This window comes from Lepidochelys kempii, chromosome 2 (assembly GCF_965140265.1).
Source record: "Lepidochelys kempii isolate rLepKem1 chromosome 2, rLepKem1.hap2, whole genome shotgun sequence".
Classification (NCBI taxonomy): Eukaryota; Metazoa; Chordata; order Testudines; family Cheloniidae; genus Lepidochelys; species Lepidochelys kempii.
Window position 1 is genome coordinate 234,945,567 of NC_133257.1, and position 24,750 is coordinate 234,970,316.

A 24,750-nucleotide genomic window follows, 5' to 3' on the forward strand; every position below is an offset into this window, starting at 1 on the left:
CTTTATTTGAATGGACAATATAAAATCAAATCTTGAACCACCTAGACACTCTTTTTAATAGTAGCTGTAATACTGGACACACACCCCTGCACTGTCCCTTCCCCCAAGCCCCTGTCCTCATGTCTCCCCTTCTCCCAAGGTGCCGCTCCCACGGGTACCCTTCCCCAGAAGCCCGGTCCCACACCGCCTCTTCCCCCAAGACACCCTCCTCCCACCCATCACTTGCCCTTATGGCCAGTAAAAAGTGGGAGGGCCATGGCTCCCTGGCCCTCCCTGTTCCGACACCCCTGCAGTGCACATTTGTGAGTAAGGGAGCCAGTGTGCAAGGGTTTCCTGTTCAGTGAAGTGGATTTCACCTAGAGCTTAACCATATTTGCACGCACATATAGCCTCTTCATGAACTTGTACTAAGACATAACCATCTTGTGAACCTGCTGAGCTCCACAAAATGATCTGTGGGATCCAGGCCTTAGTGAATCAACTATGGTTGCCTACAGATCCAGTGTCACACATGATCATGGGAAAAAACTGATCGATCTTCCTTTCATTTTCTCCTGCCTTAGCAGGAAGATAAGTTGAATGATCTCATTGCCAATAACAGTGCATGTTACAATTGCGTAAAAATCAGAGAATGTTCTGTGCAGAAATGTTGCAGTGCAGTATCTCTTTATGCACTCTGTTTTTGGATTAGAGCCTGGTTTAGCAGGGAGTTGGATTCAGTGCTCCAGTATATCGTTCTATAACTAACTTCTGTGATTTTTAAGAACTATCTTATAATTTGGCACAACTGACAGCCTCTAATCTGCTCTAAAGAAACTAAATTCTGGAGGAGTAGTGGGTCATGATTTAGATCCATTGCAGAACCGTGCAGAGAAGCTCATACTGGATGCTTATTTTTTTGAATTCTTTTATTTTAGTTTCAGCTGCAATATTATCAGTCCCTCAGTAAATACTAATATTTCTAAAAAAATTGTTGGTTCTTCCTATGGTTCCGTTCATGTGGTACACAAATGTATTCAGATAGCCCCATGACACTGGCGCAAAAACGGGAAGGTTTGGCACTATCGAATATTGGCTTCAAAAGTATTATTGAACTGTTACACAACCTTTTTGTAACTGACCTCTCAGAGTAGGGTTCTTGTGTTATAATTTGAAATACATCTGAGGGCCTGCCTGTCCCCAAACCACTGATCAAGATTTAGTAATGGCTTATCACAGTGGTGGTATAATTTACTTGGCAGATGAGAGCTGGGGTGTGTTGCACTATGATTAAAGGTTATTTAGTGATAGATAAAATAACACATTTGGTTGTCAAAAATAACAGAACAGGAATTTTATTTAAACTGGAACAAATGGAACTGGAATCCACCTACCTATGATAACATTAAATATACAAAGAATATATATAATTAAAAAAATTCGAATCCACACACACTGTAAAACTACACACAATCCTCTAAAAAAATCTGTATCTCTTTATGTACAGGAAATTATCTTATAGATTATTATTATTACTTCAAGTTTCCTCTTTCCCCAAGCATCACACTGGGTTCTATCTGATGCCCAAGTCAATCTTTGAGCCTCGAGCCCCAATCGTGACTTCCTGAAGAGGTGACCTCGACTCTGGTGATGCCTGTTTGTGCGGGTGCACATTAAACCAGACCCACTGGATCTGAAGGCGTTTGGTTCTCCTGTTTCGGATCTCTGGGACCACATGGATCAATGACAGGAGACGTCTGGAACCAATGGTGAGGAACAAACAGGAATAGATGCTCAGGAACATGCCATGAAACACAGACTGACTTGACCAGTGAGCTTTAAACTGAAAGAACTCTCTTGTGATCGTCAGTCTGTCCTACTCAGTTGCAGTCTCTCCACTTACTCTCAGTTTCTCTCAGTCCCGGTTTTCCTCCAGCTGTCCTGTCACCCACTCCCTCGTTTTCACCGTTTACTCACAGACTCTGGTGCTCTGGGTGTCTCTTTCTCAGGCTCCCCGCTGCCTGCCTCTGTCCCTCAACTCTTCTCCTCTACTCCTCCAATTGTCATTCCCCCTCTCTCTAAGGGGAGGGGTCACCTCCTCCCACTTTCTCAGAGGGAGGGGTGACTTCCTCTCCATAAAATAATGACAGTGCATTCATCCTGAACACACCCTAAATTATATATCCCCATACCGGGTCAGGTTCCTTTACCATATTTACATTAGAGCACTCAGCACTGTATGTAATTTAAAGACAGAGTCTCTGACCCAAAGATTTTAGATTCAACATTACATAGGCAGTATTGATAGAACATATAACCAATCTGGCCAAAACCGGCTACAAATCATATGGGCTTAAAGGGGAAGTGAAAGCAGCAATAAAATATATAATGTGGTAAAAATTGGTCAAAAGGAAAAATTGATCACAATGAATACAAATTAGACAAAAGCTGTAGAAAATTGATAAGGGACACAAGGAGAAATCGATGGCTGGCTGAGCTAAGTACAGTAAGGAGGATATTAGGAACAAAAGGAACCCTAATAATGGGATTAATGCATTATTAGATCGAAATTCTAGAATTGTCAATAATATAATGCAGAAAGACCAAAGTGTTAAATATTTCTGGTTTGTATCTGGGAAAAAGCCAAGTGATCTATTTATATGGTGATTGATGATGATGAAATACTTTCTATTCCAAAATTAACTCAGGAGGATGTTAAAATACTACTACTAAAGTCTGATGTTTTAAAATCTGTGGGTCTAGATAACTTGCATCCAAGAGTTTTTAAAGAGCAGTCCAAGGACCTCTCTGGACTTTTAATGTTGATTTTTTTAAGATAACTCTTTGGACGCTGGTGAAGTCATAGGGGATTGAAAACACTAATGCTGTGCCATTTTAAAAGGGTAAATGGGTGTCCCAAGTAATTATAAATCTGGCATTTGTGTTGGCACTGTATGACATTTTGATTAAGAAACTAGCATGTTAAAAAAAATTAACATGACACATATTATGGATTAAAAGCTGGCTAACTGACAGATCTCAAAATGTAATTGTAAATAAGAAATCATCATAGAGTTGGGTGTGTTTCTAGTCGGGTCCTGGAGGCATCAGTTCTTGTCCCTACTATATTTAATATATTTATGAATGCTATGGAAGAAAACATTGTCATTCCTGATAAAATTAGCAGATTACACAAAGATTGGGGGAATGATAAATAATTAAGAGGACATATCCCTGCTAGAGATCTGGATTGCTTGGTAAGGTGGTTGCAAGCAAACAATACGTGTTTCAATATGGCCAAAAATAAAGTCAAACATCTAGGAACAAAGAATGTAGGCCACACATACAGAATGCAGGACTCTGTGACTCTGAAAAAGATTTGGGGGTCATAGTGGATAATCAGCTGAAAATGAGCTCCCAGTGTAACGCTGTTGCCAAAAAAAGCTAGTGTGGTCCTTGGATGTAGTAATGGTGAATATCCAAGGGGGGTTATATTATCTCAGTATCTGGCACTGGAATACTGTTGTCCAGTTCTCATGTCCTCTCATCAAGAAGGATGTTGAAAAATTGGAGAGGGTCCAGAAAAGAGCCACAAGAATGATTAAAGGATTGGAAAACTTGCCTTATAGTGAAATATTCAAGGAGCTCAATCTATTTAGTTTATCAAAGAGAAGGTTAAGGGGTGATTTCATCACAGTCTGTAAGTACCTACATCGGGAACAAAATTTGATAACAGAGGACTCTTCAGCCTAGCAGACAAAGGCATAACACAATTCAATAGCTGGAAGTTGAACCTAGATATATTCAGACTAGAAGTAATGTGTAGATTTTTAACAGACATGGCAATTAATTATTAGAACAACATACCAAGGGTTGTGGTGAATTCTCCATTACTGTGAATTTTAAAATCAAGATTGGATTTTTTTTTCTTTTTAAATATATGCACTAGCTCAAGCACACCTACTGGAATTAGAAGCAGGAATTAATTCAGGAAAGTCTTATGGCCAGTTTTATGCAGAAGGTCAGACTAAATGATCACAGTGATCTCTTCTGGCCTTAAAATCTGTTAATCTGTAATATACCTCAAAACCAGAAATGGTTCAATCTAAAACAGTAGCAAAAAAAAGCAATTTTCCTTTGCAATACTGTTGGTGAACTAACGTCAATAGACTTTACTGACTTTGTTTTTGTTTTTGTTTTGTTTTGCTTGTGTGAGCTAATTCCCATAACTTTAGCATTGGACACTACTTGAACACAGTCATTTTTTTTTAGGAATGAATTAGGTCCAGACAGTGTTGGCCACTGAAGTTCATTCCCGAACCATAGAGTATGTACCACAGCATATGAACATCTGCATGTTGCTTGTCAATGTGCCTCAGCACTGAGCAGGCAAGATAACCTCTAGGAATATGTGATCAGTTTACTCCCAAGCCTATTCAGCCCCAGGCACTTCTGCAGAGATTATTAATAAAGGTAGAAATTAGCGCTAACATGCGCATTGTTTTTGCAGAATGATTCTATAATTAGTCCAGTTTATTATAGTTACTGAAAGTTGTTTTCTCTCGTATTTAATCTAATCTACCAAATCTGTCTGGTAAGAATTACTTTTGTTTACTACCAAGAATGACTAGATTTCTATCAGTCCCCTAGAGTTGAAGGGTTCAGTATCCAATTGTATCTCTCTTCAGCTATTCAACTCCTCAAGGTTATGTAGAAACAACTGCTGACTGTTTAACGGCCTAGACGAACACTGCAGCAAGGGTCTGATCTTGCAAAGTGACTGGCCTCATCTCCCACAGACTTCTCACAGATTCAGGCCTTACCAAATTTAATTTGTGTCTTTGAAATAAATAACATGTGAAAGGCACTTTTCAAACCCAAATACTGTGTATGTTTTAGTTTGCCTGAATGTTGAGTTTAAATGTATGTTACTTGTATGTTGTACAAAAGGGGTAAAAGAACAGGATTTCTCAAATTTAGTGCTGAATTACCCAGAAAGGTATACTGTTGATTGGGTTTCTCTAGTGCAGATTATGCTACATTGTGCTAGTTAATTTTGAGTAATTATATAATATATTTGTCAAGAGTTACATGATTTCACTCAAATTGAGGTGTCTCTGTGATGTCAACATATCTTGTGATATAGCTATTGATAGTTAACTCTCCAGTTTTTTGAAGTAACCACTTCAACCAATGTTGCATAAGATACATTTTACTAATTGAGCTCATCAGCATTTGTTGTTGTTACTTTTATGTTCATGCTAAAATAGAAGTATTTTATGTAAAGAAGTTCTGGACTGCTAAATATAAATATAATTAAAGATGAATATTCTGTTCTCCTAATTAGGCCCATGCTTTGTTTTTTATAATGATAGCCCCAGATCGGAATACAGTAATTTAAAAGAATTGCTTTTTATTGTAGGTCCTATAGATAAACAAAGTTAGTTTGCATGATGTGAACTGATGAATCAGGATTATTTTGTCTATGATTAGTGATCATCCTAGGGGGGAGTTTATTTAAGTTACACTATCAAAACTCTGAAGAAGTGGGTTTTTTACCCACGAAAGCTTATGCCCAAATAAATCTGTTAGTCTTTAAGGTGCCACCGAACTCCTTGTTGTTTTTGTGGATACAGACTAACACAGCTACCCCCAATACTTGACTATCAAAAATAGTAATTGGATACGTCAAAAATGTTTAAACATGACCACAAAATCATTATCTGCCATTATGGTTTTATCTCATAGCTCTCTTTACTCGTAGATAACACATGGTTTGTACTTAACAGTTTGAGGGGTACATTTTCAGCATGCTATTGTATTTGGAGGCTTAATAATAGCAGATACACGTTTAACAGGAATGGTGTGTTTAATGCCACACATGCTATATTAAAAGTTTACCACACCTGCTCACCTGAAAATTTATCATTGCATGTTCAGATTTTACATGTTATCCACATCTTATTCTTTGAAATCCAGGAAAAATCAAATGTATCCTTTTCTTAGATTTTTGGCAGAATTGGGTAGAATTTTAAGCACAACTAAGGCCATGTCTATATGTGTAGTGCTGCAATGTTCCACTGCGGCGCGTCTGGTGAAGACATTCTATGGGAGAGAGCTGTCCCGTCAGCATAAAAAAAAATACCTCTGCGAGCGGCAGAAGCTATGTCGGTGGGAGAAGCTCTCCCGCCATCATAGCGTTGTGCACACAAGTGCTTATGTCGGTGTAACTTATGTTGCTCAAGGGGTGGAATATTCACACCCCTGAGTGACAACAGTTTTGCTGACATAGACTGTAGTGTAGCCATAGGTAATTTAGGGCTTTGGATGGAAGTCATTTGAAAGCTGCAGGCTTCACATTGTTTTAGTTTGAAAGGCAAAAGCTTGGCAGTTTAGAATGAGTTTGAATTTGTGACTCAATCCAGACTCAAAACAAAACTCTGGTGCTGGAAACGCATGTGAATTAAAACCCAAAAAGAGATGCATAAATCCCTGTGCCCCAAAACCACCAAATTCCCGTGGGTCTAGTCCAGACACCACTAACCTCAGCCAAGTGGTCTCTGCCTGGTCAGCCTTCTGGAACAGCTCTATAAAAATTGCCAATTCTACATCTTCTCCAGCTACCTTGGTATCCTCCTAATATCATCAGAAGTTTGCAGGGCTGCAGGTTTTATTTCTGACACAGTGCCCGAAACTCTGCTTCCACATGGAGCATCTATATTTGCTGTAGAATATTAGCGAACAAGAACACAGAGATAGATACTGGCTTGGCTGAGTGTTACATAAATGAAAATTTCAAATACGAGTGAAGGGTACCTTGTTTTGCCTACATGTGGAAATGATGAATGTATTAATTTGTGCTCTGCATTTTACATTGTGCTCAGTAAAGAACATTTTGCACAGGAATTTATTTGTTTGAGAGCGGCTCATTGTGTATAACAATCTGTGCAGTCCATGGTAATGGTCTTTATGCTGCTGGTTTTGATATTTTATAAGCTGCATGCTGAGAGGTGACTCGTAGGTGTAACATTGAAATTGTTACATGCCAATGTGAAGAAATCAGTGTAAATATGCAGACAAAAGAACAAATGGTGAAGGTTATTCTTAGTATTACAAGCTTCTCTGTGGTAATTGAGTTTTGAGGACTGATCCCAAAAAGCAGATATTGGCTGGAAAAAGTTCCTGTAGCGTTTCACTGCACTGGGGTTCTGAGGAGGAAGACGTCAAGGTTCCTTCCCCACTCTGAACTCTAGGGTACAGATGAGGGGACCTGCATGAAAAACCCCCTAAGCTTATTTTTACCAGCTTAAGCTAAAACTTCCCCAAGATACAAACTATTTTACCTTTTGTCCCTGGACTTTATTGCTGCCACCACCAAGCGTCTAACAAAATATAACCGGGAAAGAGCCCACTTGGAAACGTCTTTCCCCCTCAAATCCCCCCAAGCCCTACACCCCCTTTCCTGGGGAAGGCTTGATAAAAATCCTCACCAATTTGCACAGGTGAACACAGACCCAAACCCTTGGATCTTAAGAACAATGAAAAAGCAATCAGGTTCTTAGAAGAATAATTTTAATTGAAGAAAAAGTAAAAGAATCGCCTCTGTAAAATCAGGATGGTAAATACCTTACAGGGTAATCAGATTCAAAACATAGAGAATCCCCTCTAGGCAAAACCTTAAGTTATAAAAAGACACAAAAACCGGAATATACATTCCATTCAGCACAACTTATTTTATCAGCCATTTAAACAAAACAGAATCTAACGCATATCTAACTAGATTGCTTATTAACCCTTTACAGGAGTTCTGACCTGCCTTCCTGCTCTGGTCCCGGCAAAGGCAACACATGGACAGAGAGAACCCTTCGTTTCCCCCTCCTCCCTCCAGCTTTGAAAGCATCTTGTCTCCTCATTGGTCATTTTGGTCAGGTGCCAGCCAGGTTATCTTTAGGTTCTTAACCCTTTACAGGTGAAAGGGTTTTTTCCTCTGGCCAGGAGGAATTTAAAGGTGGTTAGCCTTCCCTTTATATTTATGACAATGACTTTGTGGGGATGCATTCAAAAATTGTGGAGCTGAACTTTATGGTATTGATTACAATGGATATATTTGTTTAAAAGAAAATTAGAACAAGACTACATGCATCTCCAAAGCTGAAGGAAAGTCTGTTGTTTGTACCTAGAACATGGCAGGATTGTTTAAAAACAAAACAAAACAGCTCATCCTTATATGTAGATTGCCAGGTAATGCTGCTGCAAAGTCAGTGAGACCTTGGCTTATTTGCTGTGTAGGTCCAACTCTGCATATTAATGTTGTCAAGGGGCCAATTTAACTTGCTGGAAGATTCATCTTGCTAACTTGAAGTTTAGATCAATGCTCTTAAAGTTTTCCATTCTCTTTGTGTGGAACTTGCCTGCTTTGATTAATTCTTCCCTCTTGCCCACATTATCTGCCTCTTTTGGACTTCTGTTATCTTCTCCTTGTGTACAGAAGGTGTACCCTCAATATGTGATTTAAAAACACAGTTACTTAGGACAGCCATAACTTTTGGGCCTAACTTACGCAAAAATCAGAGTAGGCGGAGTATAACTTGGAGTCAATAAAAATACTACAGTAGATATACTGTACATCCCACTAAATGTTTTCTTTAAATTGCTGGGCTGCTATAGAATAATTTTATTCAGAGTAATTAGTATGCTTTGTTGGAAATCTTAAATAGCAGCACAAACATTTAGATTGCTTTCCCCATCTTTTCTTTATGGACATTTTGTGTGCTACTTTGAGTTTCTGGGAACTTTGCCAGTTTCCAAGACTGAGTAAAAATTATTGGTAAGGAACAAAATAAATATTTGTAGGTAGTTTTAATAAGAGAATATGTGTGTCTGATCTAATCCAGAGCATATAAAGAACAGTGGTTTTGATTATTTTTCAGTTGTTAATAGTAATGGACTCAAAGGATTTGGAGTTTCTCTTACTATGATTGGGACCATTGGATACGGGGAGTGGAGAAGTTGTGTTCTTTTAATTTCTGTTTCAAAAAATTAAAAATTTTCAGTGTACAAAAATCCAAATTGAGAGCTCAACCATTTCACCCAGATACACATACAGAAGAGAACCTCCAGAAGCAAATCTCTTCTGGTTTGAGGGATGTAGAGATGTCAGTCTCCTTCACATCACCTTCCTCAGACTTTGCAGAAGGTTCTCTAGTTGGGTCTATGTGTCCTGTCTGGGAAATCTACACACAGTAAGGAATCACCTTTAAGAGGGCGTTCCAGAGGAAGCTGTGTCCTGTGAGAGATACTTTAAAAATTCATCTCCCAGTGGGTGATAGGAGGGGATGCAGAGGGATGCAGGGCCAGTGTAGATCAGCCTGTAATTCGGCCAGGTGCCCAAGATCTGTTGGGTTTGGGAACAGGATTCTCTGTTTTTCAGTAGGAATGGGACAATTCGTTTTCCATACATGACTGACGTTTACACTGTTCACACAGTAGAAACATAAACATTTTTAATCTGAATCAGAGCAGTGATCCATCTATTCCATTGTTCTCTGACAGGGACTAGTAGTAGCTGCCTAGAGGAAGGTGCAACAGATCCTGAAGTGGGCTATTCAGGAAGAACTTGCCCGTCTAATGTAACTGTGGGTTGGTTTTCTAGTTATCCATATCTAGGGTGACCACATTTTCCTATGCTGAATATGGGACACCTGGTAAAATTATTCATATTCAAGTGAGTTCAATGACAATCCATCAGAACTTTGCAGTGCAAATGTTCAAATTAACATCAAATTGTCTGAGCCCCTGTTAAAAAGAAGTACTGCGTAGTTTGATTCTTTTTATTTACCTTCTTATCTTTAAGGCTTTAGGGTTCACACACAGAGAGGTGACACAAACACACACTCATGTACACCTTTCTCACACGGGGGATGACCGACCAACCCGATCCTCCCTGCCTGGCGCTCCTCCCTCCATGCCTGACTGGGCCCCCAGGATGGAGCCACCTCTCCTGGTACCTGGCGCCACATCTTCCCGAGGCAACACTTGGCAGGGGAGGGCACGCAGGGTCACATTCCCCCCTCCCCCCCCACGCTTCCCAGATTTCTGCCCAGAGCTACTTCCAGGCGCAGGGGAAGAGGAGGGAGAGAAGGGATGACATGGCCCATGTCTTTGCAGAACTCATCTCTTCCCGCCACAAGTCCAGTGTGGCTGGAAGCAGCTTGTCCCTTCCTGCCCACACAGTGTTGAAAGGCAGCTTCAGGGTTCCCTCCCCACTCTGAACTCTAGGGTACAGATGTGGGGACTCACATGAAAGACCCCTAAGCTTATTTCTACCAGTTTAGGTTAAAAACTTCCCCAAGGCACAAATCCTTCCTTGTCCTTGGATGGGTACTGCTGCCACCATCAAGTGAGTTAGACGAAGATTCAGGAGAAGAACCACTTGGAATTCCTGTTTCCCTAAAATATCCCCCCAAGCCCTACACCCCCTTTCCCGAGGAGGCTTGAGAATAATCTTCCAAACAAATAGGTAAACCAGATTCTTAAAAAACAGAACTTCATTATAAAGAAAAAAAAGCAAAAGAAGCACCCCTGTAAAATCAGGATGGAAGGTAACTTTACAGGGTAATCAGATTCAAAACAGAGGATTCCCCTCTAGGGAAAACTTCAAAGTTACAAAAAAACAGGGATAAACCTCCCTCTTAGCACAGGGAAAATTCACAATCTAAAAACAAAAGATAATCTAACATGCCTTGCCTTATTTACTTACTCTTTTTGCAATATTGAGACTCATTTTAGGATGATTTTAGGAGAAGGAGTTTTCTGACCTGATGCTTCTCTGCTTCCCCAGGGAACACATAAACAAAGCCTTCCCCCCAACCCAGATTTGAAAGTATCTTCTTTCCCCATTGGTCCTTTTGGTCAGGTGCCAACCAGGTTATTTGAGCTTCTTAACCCCATACAGGTAAGGAGGAATTCTAGGCTACCCTTAGCTCTATGGTTCTGAGCAGCTAACACCTCCAGGCTGCTGCTGGCCACCAACATAAGCCAGCCGCCTCTGGCTACAATGCAGGCAGGAAGGGGTTAAGCCCTAAGGCAGCATGGTGCACCAAGGCCCAGGGCACCTGACTGCAGGGCCTTCAGCAAACCCAGACAGAGAGGTGGCTCAGCAGGGGAGGGTGTCTGGAGGACAGAGTAGCCCCGTGCTTCCTGGGGGCAGGACCCGGGGGTTGGGGTGGGATGAAGAGGGTGTTAAGCCCCTGCTGCTGTGGAGCGTGAATAGGTTGGAAATTGCTTCCCCCCTCCCACTCCAGAGCTTAGTTGAGGAGTGGAGAAGCTTCCCCATGCCAGTGCTGTGCAGGGTTTTGGCTCATTCAGGACTTGGCTTCTCCTGGCCAGCACCCCAGGCCAGAGGGTATTGGGCTTTCCCGGGGTGGTGGCCCAGCCAGAGGCAGTGCAGGAAGGAAGGGGCCTGCTAGCCAGGCTGTTGGTGAGCTGAGTGCTCTGACCAGGGGCTGGTTCTTCACACAATGCTGAGAGTGGGATGCGTCCCACCAGGGGGGATATGGAGGAGCAGTGGGGCTCTGGGGGATGAAGGGGCAAAGCAGGGAGAGGACAGTGAGAGGGGGAGCACGTAAAGGGCTGATGGGTGGGCAGCAGAGGCAACACGTAACTGGCCGCCGCCTGGCGCCTGCCCACACTCACCAGCCACCACAGCTCAGAGCGCGCAGCCAGTGCAGGCCAGAAACGGGACGGGGACGGGGCCCTGCTGGCTGAGAGCCGGCACGTATTGGGGCTGTGCTGACAGATCACCGGGGGAGTGGCCAGCCCCGCATGCTGCATCTTCGCCCCACCCCCAGCTTTGCCCGCCCACCCACCCCCATTGTCAGCCACTGGAGCCCTCCATTCACCGCTGGTGGGCGGGTGGCTGGCGAGCAGGGATCCGGCCAGCAGCAGGACCCACCAGTACTGACTGGGGGGAGACGGAAAATACGGGACAATTTGCCCATATTTAAGAAAAAGTCAGAACACCTGCAGGAGGGCTTAAATACAGGACTGTCCCTTTAAAAATGAGACGTCTGGTCACTCTATCCATATCAGTGTTCAGTCCTTTTCTCAATCCTGTGAAACTGTTGGTCTCAATGATGTATTGTGGCAATGTTCCCCAGGGTTTTTATTTAAGAATTCCTTTTTTATTATTATTACATTTTTGTCTTTCCATTTCATCGACTTAAAGCCTATTGAAATCAATGGGAGTTTTCCCATTTATTTTATGGGCTTTGCCTTTATACCTCCTCAAAAGACAGTAGACTGGACCCTCTGATTGACCTTCTGTGTTCTGTTAATTCTTTTGCATATCTTTATCCCATCCTTTTATTTGTCTCCTCTGTGAACTGAATAGGCCCAGTCTTTTCAATCTATTTTCATGAAGAAGTTTTTCCATATCTCTCATAATTTTCATCACCCATCTCAGAACCACCTCAATTTCTTCTCTAAACTTTCTGAGATGAGGTGTCTAGAAATCAGTCCTAGATATCTCCAACATTAACTAGCCTCTGTTTTTCCAGGACAGTATCTGAGTTTGAGAGATTGCATTTCATTAGCACCTCAGCCCCCCCATTCATTCTTAAATTCCTTCAGAACTCTTGGACAGATTTCCCATCTGATCCTGTTGACTGCTTGTGCCTTAATTTATCAGTTTGTTCCAGCACCTTGTCTTTTCACATCTCAATATCTGACAACACCTCTGTTTTATTACCTTAAAAGAGTAGGTTCAGGTTTGGTATGCTCCCAAAAATTAACTGTGGTGGAGACTGATGCAACATCTTTATCTTCCTCAATAACTGCCTCATGACACAGTGTGTCTACTGTATCTCATACAGACTTCTAATTTCTGAACTACTGAAAAATAATCACTTGATATTTATTTGTATATCTTTGACTTTCCTCTTCAAATTCTATCTAAGCCAGATTTCCATCTTATATATTGCTCGCTGTGGTTTACACTCAGTTCTATTGGTTTCACTAATGTAGGATTTATATGTCTTAATTACATTCTGCTTGGTTCCTGAGCAGCTTGCAAGTATTCAACAGAAAAAAATCCCTCAGTTTTTACATAATGAATTACTTTTAAACGGCACATTAAAAAAAGACACCGGAGCATTTATCAGGATGTTTGTGGGCTCAGTGGTTATGTGTTTAAAAAATATTCTGTGGAATGGCTTTGTCCCATGACAGAGATTTAGAAAGCTAAGGATTCAGATTCCAGCTGAGATTCAGGCCTATAATCTTGTTTGAAATGTTCCCTTTCATAATACTACTTGGCTGCAGTATATCTGTAGTTGGGAGCAGTGGAAAACAAGCCGGCTAGAGTCCTTCCCGCAGAAAAGACCATCACCTGTTGGGGCCCTCACTGAGAAGTGTTCAGGGACTATTCCAGCAGCAACAGCAGCAAAAGCAGCAGCCTCTGAAAGTACTGCCCACCATTCCATAACGGATACTTGTACTTCTGGAATGCACTTCATTTTTTAAATGAACTTTGTACTGTAGAGAAGGCTAGTTTTCTTTCTTTTCTCCTGGAGGCTGCTTCTGGTAGTTTTTAAACCTGCAGTTTAAAAGTTTTCAAGGAAAGCTTGTGAAGTAGGCAGGGACAATGGAGGAAAATGAAAGCCAGAAATCTGAGCTGTGCCTGGCTTGTTCAACAGACAGCAGACAGATGAAGGGTAAGTAACAGAATCAGTCAAAGATGGAGTTACATTTAAACACGTCCCTCATTGCTGCTTTTTATAACTAGAAGTAGAGGGAATAAAAAGTGTGCTTCTTGTGCATGTGACTTTTGAAGGCTTGTCTGATACTTTGGGGATTTTTATGTTTAACTTTCTCTTTGGAGAGATTTTTATTTAAGAGCTAAAGCAGAGTGTATATTGATGTCACATTTTGTGACACACTAAGCAGTGTGATATGGAGTGTGTTACTTCCCTAGGGAAGGATAAATACTATCAGCTACCTTTTAAATTCTCTATACTCCAACAGCAGAAGCAGAGAAACACTTCATTTTATAGAAGCAGTACTGAGATTACAGTTTTTTTTCGATTCCTATTTTAGAACACACAGATCTACAGTATATTGTCATGAGATGAATTTACTTTGTGTGGAACAAGGTGGGTTGATTTTGGAATGAAGCCAAGAAATTACGAGCATGGTTTTCATGTAAGGTCAGCTGTGGTGCATTTGTACAATTACCATTGCACTGTATTTTGTCTGAAACCTAATGCAAACAGTTTCCTGATGAATTTTTATGTAGGGTATTCCACTCTGTACAAACATTCAGGTGGCATGACAGATATCTAATCTAAATTTATCTCTTATAAGTATTTATAGAACACCAATCATGGTAGCTTTTTGAACACTTCCAATACACATGCATGTTGTATTGTGTTTCTCATGCAGATTTCAGTGAAACATATATGCTCCTGTGTTTGTATAAAATAAACATAATATGTTTGGGTATAAATGGCAATTGAAAATATATTTTGGTATTTCACAGTATTAAAAGTCAGTAATATCTGTGAATATGTAGCATACTCGGAAAAAGCATATAATAAACAAAACTCCAATGTGGTCATTAGTACTGTTTGACATTCTGCCAGATCATAGCGAATATGTGAGCAATGGGTAACTCATAGTCCATCCATATCGTTCGGGTGTGTGTATTCACGCACCTTTGTGTGTATGGAGAACAAAATGTTCACTAAAATGTGTTCCTGAATTGCAAAAAGAAATAACATGCTATTACCATACTATCCATGCAAAATATACTGATATTCATGTGATGGTAGAAAGCCGAAGTAAGTCTGGACTAGCTCCTGAAACTGGAAGATCCAAGTCACAACAATTAATCCAAAAGATTATCATGATGGATTATCATGGACATACCACTTGTAGGCCAAAAATTAAGTTAAATTAATTTTTCCTGTAAGTTTTCTCCATTAAATTATATTTCCTGTAGTGATGGATGAATCTCAGAAAATTTTGAATTCGGGCTTAATTCAGATAAGCACCCAGTTCAGATTTTCAAGCCTTTTGAGCACTATCCCAGTCCCCACAAAGCCTTTATCCAGTCATGCAACACATCCCATTCGTCCTCCCTCCATCCACCATGATAGCAGACCTTCTTAAAGAGGAAGGTCCAGCAACCCACTAATTTTTCAAGTAAAAGGTCTCCTCCTCAAGAGCATGATAGGCTATCATATTCGTACCTCTGGCATCCTCAGAAAATTCTCTCTCACCTACCCCTTTTTAAGGGGTGATACATTTATCCTCCTCCTGCCTACAACCCATGCAGTCTTCTAGGGACAATCAGATGATCCTTTACCCATTAGAAAGTTTTCTGGGAGGATGGTTGTTAAGCTGACACTTTCCTCAATGCTCTCTCATTCCATATGTATTTTCTAAGGTGTGGAAAGCCTGCCCATTCTGCTACTTAGTAGTAGCAGGATCCAGAAACTTGCTGTTGGATTCCGCTGCTTCTGATACTGTGATCTTCACAGGTTTCAGAGTAACAGCCGTGTTAGTCTGTATTCGCAAAAAGAAAAGGAGTACTTGTGGCACCTTAGAGACTAACCAATTTATTTGAGCATGAGCTTTCGTGAGCTACAGCTCACTTCATCGGATGCACATCGAAAGCTCATGCTCAAATAAATTGGTTAGTCTGTAAGGTGCCACAAGTACTCCTTTTCTTTTTGTGATCTTCACATGCACCTGGAGCTAAAATGCCCCAGTGTGCATTGTAGTATTTCACAATCCCTTCTCTTGCCTTCCCCCAAGGTGACCTGCCACCAGGTAAGAAGTGCAAGGGAAGTACATTTAGGAGGAGATTTGAGAAGGGGCTCTGTAATGCAGACATTCCAGAGCTTCAGAAAGGGTTAGAGTTCAGTTTGGTCAGTTTCAGGCAGGGGGTTGGGGGGGTTATTTTATCCAAATTAGTTTGCCGGATTCTTAATCAATGTAAATTGTGCACCAAAAGAAAGCAGTAGGGACTGCAGTGTTTTGTAGTATGTTACATGTCTGTCGATGCCATGAAAAGAATGTGTCATGTAACATATGTATTAATAACATAACTTAGACATGGCAAAGGTAACAATTAGTTTGCATTTGTTTCTTTTCAGTTATGTGTGGTAAAAACTGTTACATTTTGGATAATTTTAGGAATTCAGTGTTCTTCTCTTACATGCAGTGCTAAAGGCTAAAAAAAAGGCTGACATAGCACCATGTCTTTTGGTTCCTTCTTGAAGTCTTCATATATAACAAATAATGATAAAACACTTTGGTTTGGTGTTTCTGAGTCTCTTCATGCTAATAGATGAGTCTTTAGATATCTCTTAAGAACTCAGGTGCGGAGCATGGATAGGTTTTGCATGAGATGTAGAGCAGGATTACAAAATTAATGAACTTTCTGTTGTGTTTTGTGTTGTACACGTTAAGGTAGATCTACACTCATGGCAGTGTGTAGAGTACAGATGCCGCACACCTGGATAGCATCGGTATAAATAACAGTGTAGACAGTGAGGGACAGCTTAGGTGAGTAGAGTGCCCTACGTGCCTGAACCCTAGGGTGTGTATGAAACACAGCTCTCTACATGCCCAAGCAGTGCCTCCCATGTCTGTACTTCTGTTTTTGGCAGTGTAGTCTCTCACTGTCTGCCTGCAGCCACAGCCTTTCCCCACTGCAGTGAAAGGTTCTGTAAGCAAGGAAAGGCTCTGGCCTGGGAGAGGCAACAGGTGGGGAGCTGCCGGAGTCTTTACTACCGGAGCTTTTCCCTGCTGCCAGAGCTTTCACTGCTGCATGTAGTTACACACCACAGTGACAAATGTGAACGCAGCCTGCTTTTCACTGTAGCATGTAGCTACACGTGCCCTACATGCCACAGCAAATGTAGAAAAGGCCTGTATTGTATCCTCAAGGAGGTGCTCACAGCTGCTATTGTGACCCTTACATTAGGGGGTTTGTGTGTGAGGGGTATATACGTAGCCATGCTTATGCCTAATACTCAGACATCTGAGATGGCCCCTATTCAACCAGAAATGCAGAACGTCTTTTTGCCTGGCACTTCCATTTCAACAAGTTCAGAAATATAATATCTATATTTGGAGTGTGATGGATTAAAAATGCCAGATTATCCCTCTTACTGGAGATCCACTGATGTGGGTGCACAGCCTACAAAAACCTTTTGAACCATTGATGCATTTGGGATAGGCACATTTCTTTATTACAAACAAAATACTCATTTTTACCACTTCTTTCCAACAAATCTCAGTGCATCTGGTGGTAGGATTTCTCCCTGAGTTTTCAGAAAGCATCATCACAAAGTTATTGAGGTTGGGAGTTTTTGTAATTAAGTTACACATGGAAAATTTGCGTTGTCCAATAGATCTCAACATGTGTAGCTGCAGCTCTGATGTTCTGACGTTGGAGACACTTTAGGAATGCTGGCTTGCTCAAAATCAGCTAAAGATTTAAAAACTGCATTGATTGTGAGTTTTTGGTTTTGCACATATTTAAAGGAACACATTAAGGAGGCAAATTTAGTATGAAAGTCTAGCTTTGAACTCTAGGGCTTCCTACGGAAGAAGTGTATTGCCAGTTCCCAACATGTATGCAAGACAGGTAAAAAAAAAATGTTTATCACTATGAAGGAGTGTGATGTTCTGAGTCTGCAGCACGTTATCTTTCTGTAGCTTTTATGTAGTGTTTCTCTTTACGAGAAAGTTTGAATTTGGATGCAGATCTAAACTTCTCCAGGGTTAGGAATATTAAGAACATAAGAATAGCTGTGCTGGGTCAGACCCGTGATCCATTTAGCCCACTATCCTGTCTTCTGACAGTGGCCAATGTCAGGTGTGTCAGAGGGAATGAACGGAACAGACAATCATCGAGAGATCCATCTCCTGTCATCCACTCCCAGCTTCTGGCAAACAGAGGCTAGGGACACACAGAGTATGGTGATGGGTGTGGAGCTGTTTGGGTTCAAGATTTAGGTTCAGCCTGTCACAGAGAGAGCAGCCAAATTCATACTTCTCAAAGTTTGGATTTGGGCTTTTATTTCAGGCCTATCTCTACTATAATAGGTATAATGATCTATAAGTAGAGAACACTGTTATTACTATAGTGTCCACAAGTGTGCTAAATCAGTGGTTCTTCTTTGAGTGCTTGCTCATGTCGATTCCAAGTAGGTGTGTGTGTGTATGCCACATGCACAGTCATTGGAAGGTTTCCCCTCAGCAGTACCCATCGGGTCAGCTGTGGCGCTCCCTGGAGTCGCGCCTTCATGGCAGTGTATATAGGGTCCCTGCCTACCCACCACCTCGGCACTTCTGTCTTACCGCCAGTGACGGTCGTTGGAACAGCTCTTCTCTTGCTACAGCAAGCGATCTCCTAGTGGACTTTTCTTGTTGTACCTGTAAATAGTTTGACAACTTAGTATTAGTTAGTTCTAATAGTTCATAGTTAGTTTAGATACATTTTAGTTGGGGGTCCCCCCCCGCATGTTTCCTGACCAGGGTATGCTGGTCCTGTCAGAAGCCTATGCCAAAGGGAGACCCACATGACTCCTGCTTAAAGTGTTTGGAGGAAGCACATCAGACTGAGAAGTGCCAAATCTGTAGAGGCTTCTGCCCAAGGACTAAGGCCATGTCTACGCTTATCAGGGATCGATGTTCCTGTGATCAATGCAGTGGGGGTCAATTTTGCAGGTCTAGTGAAGAGTGGTCTCTGGTAGACTCTGGTACTCCACCGGAATGAGAGGAGTAAGATAAGTCGACGGGAGAGCATAATGTAGACACTGCAGTAAATTGACCTAAGCTACATCGACTCCAGCTATGTTATTCACGTAGCTGGAGTAGCCTAACTTAGGTCGACTTACTGCAGTAGTGTAAACAAGGCCTAAGAAGGAGAGGGACTTTAGGCTGAAAGTGTTCCTCGTGGAGTCATCCCCAGCCAGCACAGGAGCTGGGAGCTGTGGAGCGCACCAGTCTCACTAAGGGTATGTCTACACTATGAAATTAGGTCAATATTATAGAAATCAATTTTTAGAAATCGATGTTGTACAGTCATAGAATCATAGAATCATAGAATATCAGGGTTGGAAGGGACCCCAGAAGGTCATCTAGTCCAACCCCCTGCTCAAAGCAGGACCAATTCCCAGTTAAATCATCCCAGCCAGGGCTTTGTCAAGCCTGACCTTAAAAACCTCTAAGGAAGGAGATTCTACCACCTCCCTAGGTAACGCATTCCAGTGTTTCACCACCCTCTTAGTGAAAAAGTTTTTCCTAATATCCAATCTAAACCTTCCCCACTGCAACTTGAGACCATTACTCCTCGTTCTGTCATCTGCTACCATTGAGAACAGTCTAGAGCCATCCTCTTTGGAACCCCCTTTCAGGTAGTTGAAAGCAGCTATCAAATCCCCCCTCATTCTTCTCTTCTGCAGACTAAACAATCCCAGCTCCCTCAGCCTCTCCTCATAACTCATGTGTTCCAGTCCCCTAATAATTTTTGTTGCCCTTCGCTGGACTCTCTCCAATTTATCCACATCCTTCTTGAAGTGTGGGGCCCAAAACTGGACACAGTACTCCAGGTGAGGCCTCACCAATGTCGAATAGAGGGGAACGATCACGTCCCTCGATCTGCTCGCTATGCCCCTACTTATACATCCCAAAATGCCATTGGCCTTCTTGGCAACCAGGGCACACTGCTGACTCATATCCAGCTTCTCGTCCACTGTCACCCCTAGGTCCTTTTCCGCAGAACTGCTGCCTAGCCATTCGGTCCCTAGTCTGTAGCTGTGCATTGGGTTCTTCCGTCCTAAGTGCAGGACCCTGCACTTATCCTTATTGAACCTCATCAGATTTCTTTTGGCCCAATCCTCCAATTTGTCTAGGTCCTTCTGTATCCTATCCCTCCCCTCCAGCGTATCTACCACTCCTCCCAGTTTAATATCATCCGCAAATTTGCTGAGAGTGCAATCCACACCATCCTCCAGATCATTTATGAAGATATTGAACAAAACCGGCCCCAGGACCGACCCTTGGGGTACTCCATTTGATACCGGCTGCCAACTAGATATGGAGCCATTGATCACTACCCGTTGAGCCCGACAATCTAGCCAGCTTTCTACCCACCTTGTAGTGCATTCATCCAGCCCATACTTCCTTAACTTGCTGACAAGAATACTGTGGGAGACCGTGTCAAAAGCTTTGCTAAAGTCAAGAAACAATACATCCACTGCTTTCCCTTCATCCACAGAACCAGTAATCTCATCATAAAAGGCAATTAGATTAGTCAGGCATGACCTTCCCTTGGTGAATCCATGCTGACTGTTCCTGATCACTTTCCTCTCATGCAAGTGCTTCAGGATTGATTCTTTGAGGACCTGCTCCATGATTTTTCCAGGGACTGAAGTGAGGCTGACTGGCCTGTAGTTCCCAGGATCCTCCTTCTTCCCTTTTTTAAAGTCGATTGCGTATGTCCATACTAAGCGCATTAAGTCGGCGGAGTGCGTCCTCACTACCGTGACTAGCATCGACTTACGGAGAGGTGCACTGTGGGTAGCTATCCCACAGTTCCTGCAGTCTCCGACACCCATTGGAATTCTGGGTTAAGCGCCGAGTGCCTGACGGGGAAAAACTTTGTCATGGGTGGTTTTGAGTACATGTCGTCAGTCACCCCTCCCTCCGTGAAAAGGAATGGCAGACAATCGTTTCACACCCTTTTTTCCATGCGGACGCCATACTGCTTTCAGCAGACTGTGCAGTAGGACTGCTAACCGTCATCATCCACCACTTCTGCTGCAACTCTGCTCTGCTGCTATTGTCTCAATAGTGATTTCTTCATATTGTCTGTCATGGGCTCCCGGGTACGTGTGTTCTTCCTTGGGAAATGTGCGCGGTACTAACCATCGTCCTCCACCACTTCCGCTGCAACTCTGCTCTCCTGCTCTTATGAATCCACCTTGCAGTTTCTCTCGTCATTCTCTGTAAATATCTATTCTTGTGGCATCTGTCGTCAACCACCGCTTCTGCTACAACTCTGCTCTCCTGCAGACACCATACCATGGCAAGCATGGAGCCCACTCAGATCACCGCAGCAGTTACGAGCATTGTAAACACCTCGCGCATTATCCTGCAATATGTGCAGAAGCAGAACCTGCAAAAGCAGGCGAGGAGGCGACGGCAGAGAGAGTGATGCGGACATGGACACAGACTTCTCTCAAAGCACGGGCCCCGGCAATTTAGACACCTTGGTGGCAATGGGCCAGGCTCATGCTGTGGAACGCCGGTCCTGGGCCCAGGAAACAAGCACAGACTGGTGGGACTGCATAGTGTTGCAGGTCTGGGATGATTCCCAGTGACTGTGAAACTTTTGCATGCATAAGGGCACTTTCATAAAACTTTGTGAGTTGCTTTCCCCTGCCCTGAAGCGCAAGAATACCAAGATGAGAGCAGCCCTCACAGTTCACAAGCAAGTGGCGATAGCCCTGTGGAAGCTTGCAACGCCAGACAGCTACCAGTCAGTCGGGAATCAATTTGGAGTGGGCAAATCCAATGAGGGGGCTGCTGTGATCCAAGTAGCCAACGCAATCACTGAGCTGCTGCTATCAAGGGTAGTGACTCTGGGAAATGTGCAGGTCATAGTGGATAGCTTTGCTGCAATGGGATTCCCTAACTGTGGTGGAGTGATAGATGGAACCCATATCCCTATCTTGGCACCAGACCACCTTGGCAGCCAGTATGTAAACCACAAGGGGTACTTCTCAATGGTGCTGCAAGCACTGGTGGATCACAAGGGACGTTTCAGCAACATCAGTGTGGGATGGCCAGGAAAGGTACATGACATTCGCATCTTCAGGAACCTTGGTCTGTTTGAACAGCTGCAGGAAGGGACTTACTTCCCAGACCAGAAAATAATGGTTGGAGTTGAATTACCTATAGTTATCCTTGGGGACCCAGCCTACCCCTTAATGCCATGGCTCATGAAGCCATACACAGGCACCCTGGACAGTAGTAAGGAGCTGTTCAACTACAGGCTGAGCAAGTGCAGAATGGTGGTAGAATGTGCATTTGGACGTTTAAAAGCACGCTGGCGCAGTTTACTGACTTGGTTAGACCTCAGTGAAACCAATATTCCCATTGTTATTGCTGCTTGCTGTGTGCTCCACAATATCTGTGAGAGTAAGGGGGAGACGTTTATGGCGGGATGGGAGGTTGAGGCAAATCGCCTGGCCACTGATTAAGTGCAGCCAGATACCAGGGTGATTAGAAGAGCACAGCAGAGAAGCTTTGAAAACTAGTTTCATGACTGGCCAGGCTAGGATGTGACCGTTCTGTTTGTTTCTCCTTGATAAAAACCTGCCCCCTTGGTTCACTCTACTTCCCCGTAAGCCAACCACCCTCCCCCCTTCAATCATTGCTTGCAGAGGCAATAAAGTCATTGTTGTTTCAAAATCATGCATTCTTTATTAATTCATCACACAAATAGGGGGATAATAGCCAAGGTAGCCCAGGAGGGCTCGGGGAGGAGGGAAGTACCAGTGGGGTGGTGGATGAGGGGAGGAGGAAAGGACAAGGCCACACTGCACTTCAAAACTTATTGAATGCCAGCTTTCTGTTGCTTGGGCAGTCCTCTGGGGTGGAGTGGTTTGTTGCCCGGAGGGCCCTCTACCCCTGTGTTCTTGGGTGTCTGGGTGAGGAGGACATGGAACTTGGGGAGGAGAGCGGGTGGTTACACAGGGGTGCAGTGGCGATCTGTGCTCCTACTGCCTTTTCTGCAGCTCCACCAGATGCCGGAGCATATCTGTTTGATCCCCCAGTAGCCTCAGCATTGCATCCTGCCTCCTCTCATCACGCCGCCGCCACCTCTCCTATTGCTCCCACAACCTCTCGTCTTGCTTGTCCCTCCTGTCCTCATGTTCATTTTCTGCTTTCCTGGACTCTGCCATTGTTTGCCTCCACGCATTCTGCTGAGCTCTTTAAATGCAGGAGGACTGCATGAGCTCAGAAAACATTTCATCGCGAGTGCATTTTTTTCACTGCCTTATCTGCGCTAGTCTCTGGGACAGAGATGATAGGGGGAGCGTTGAAACATTTGCAGCTGCGGGAGGAAAAAAAGGGAGAGTAGTGTTTAAAAAGACACATTTTAGAGAACAATGGGTAGACTCTTTCATGGTGAACCAAGCTGTTAACATTACATAGCACATGTGTTTTCGGTACAAGGTCGCATTTTGCCTCTTATATTGAGAACCTGCCAGTTTGGTGTGAGAGATCACACACGCAGGGCCGGGCAACAGAATTCAGCTTGCAGGCAGCCATGGTAAGCCACAGTCTTTCGGCTTCTTCAACCTTCATAATATGCGGGAATGGTTTCAAACAGCACCACCCTCCTTTTCCATACCATGCACCCGTTGGGTTGGCCATTTAAAAGGAGGGGCTGCGGTTTTCTGGTTAATGTGCAGCAGAAACTCAACTAACCCCCCTCCCCGCACAATTCTCTGGGGTGATCACTTCACCCCTCCTCCCACCGCATGACTAGTATCAGGGAAGATCCTTGCCAGCCAAACGCGAACAGCTCAGCGTGAACGCCTACCCCCCCGCACTGCGTGGCTAAAAGCGGAGATGATTTCTTTTCAGCCACAGGAAAACAGCCCAGCAGGAATGGCCACCTCTGAATGTCCTCTTAATAATGTCCCTGGAGGATTTCCGCTCCATCCCCAGACACGTTAACAGACTTTTCCAGTAGCTGTACTGGCTGCGAATGCATCCCAAGTCTTCAGGGCAAATTAATCATTAAACATGCTTGCTTTTAAACCATGTATTATATTTACAAATATTTACCTTCTCTGGCTTCATGGTCTGGAAGCCCTCCTTAGGAGGGTTGGAAGGATATTGGCTCCAGGGTGATAAATAGTTCCTGGCTATGAGAACAGTTTCTCTGCTTTCCTGTTGTGTGCTATCCCCCTCATCATCATCTTCCTCATCCCCAAAATCCTCATCCCTGTTTTGTGAGACTCCCCCCATTGCAGGTGTCCATGGACAGTGGTGGGGTAAGGGATAGGGGCACCCCCTAGAATTGCATGCAGCTCATCATAGAAGCGGCATATCTGGGACTCTGACCCGGAGCGGCCATTTGCCTCTTTGGTTTTTCGGTAGGCTTGCTTGAGCTCCTTAATTTTCACGCGGCACTGCTGCGGGTCCCTGTTATAGCCTCTGTCCTTCATGCCCTTGGAGATCTTTTCAAATATTTTGGCATTTTGTCTTTTGGAATGGAGTTCTGATAGAATGGATTCATCTCCCCGTACAGCGATCAGATCCAGTACCTCCTGTTGGGTCCATGCTGGACCTTTTTTGTGATTCTGGGACTGCATGGTCGCCTCTGCTGATGAGCTTGCTACGCTGGCCAAACAGGAAATGAAATTCAAAAGTTTCCGGTGCTTTTCCGGTGTACCTGGCTAGTGCATCGGAGTTGAAAGTGCTGTCCAGAGCGGTCACAATGGAGCACTCTGGGATAGCTCCCGGAGGCCAATACCGTCACATTGCGTCCACACTACCTCAAATTTGACCCGGAGATGTTGATTTCAGCACTAATCCCCTCATCGGGGAGGAGTACAGAAATCAATTTTAAGAGCCCTTTAAGTCGACAAAAATGGCTTCATCGTGTGGACGGGTGCAGGGTTAAATCAGTCTAGCGCTGCTAAATTCGACCTAAACTCGTAGCGTAGACCAGGGCTA

General features: G+C 43.3%; 1 protein-coding gene across 15 annotated transcripts in view; it reads left to right on the top strand.

The window, feature by feature from the left end:
- KIAA1217 (KIAA1217 ortholog) overlaps positions 1-24,750 on the top strand; it is a 547,348-nt gene that overhangs the window by 265,493 nt on the left and 257,105 nt on the right. The window contains exon 1 of one of the 15 annotated variants that reach the window (XM_073334246.1): positions 13,520-13,691. The exons of the other annotated variants lie outside the window; for them this stretch is intronic. Coding sequence (XP_073190347.1) covers positions 13,622-13,691 — 70 coding nt within the window. The 5' untranslated portion in view covers positions 13,520-13,621. Of the gene's footprint in view, positions 1-13,519; positions 13,692-24,750 lie in introns of those variants that run through there. 15 annotated transcript variants of the gene reach the window in all.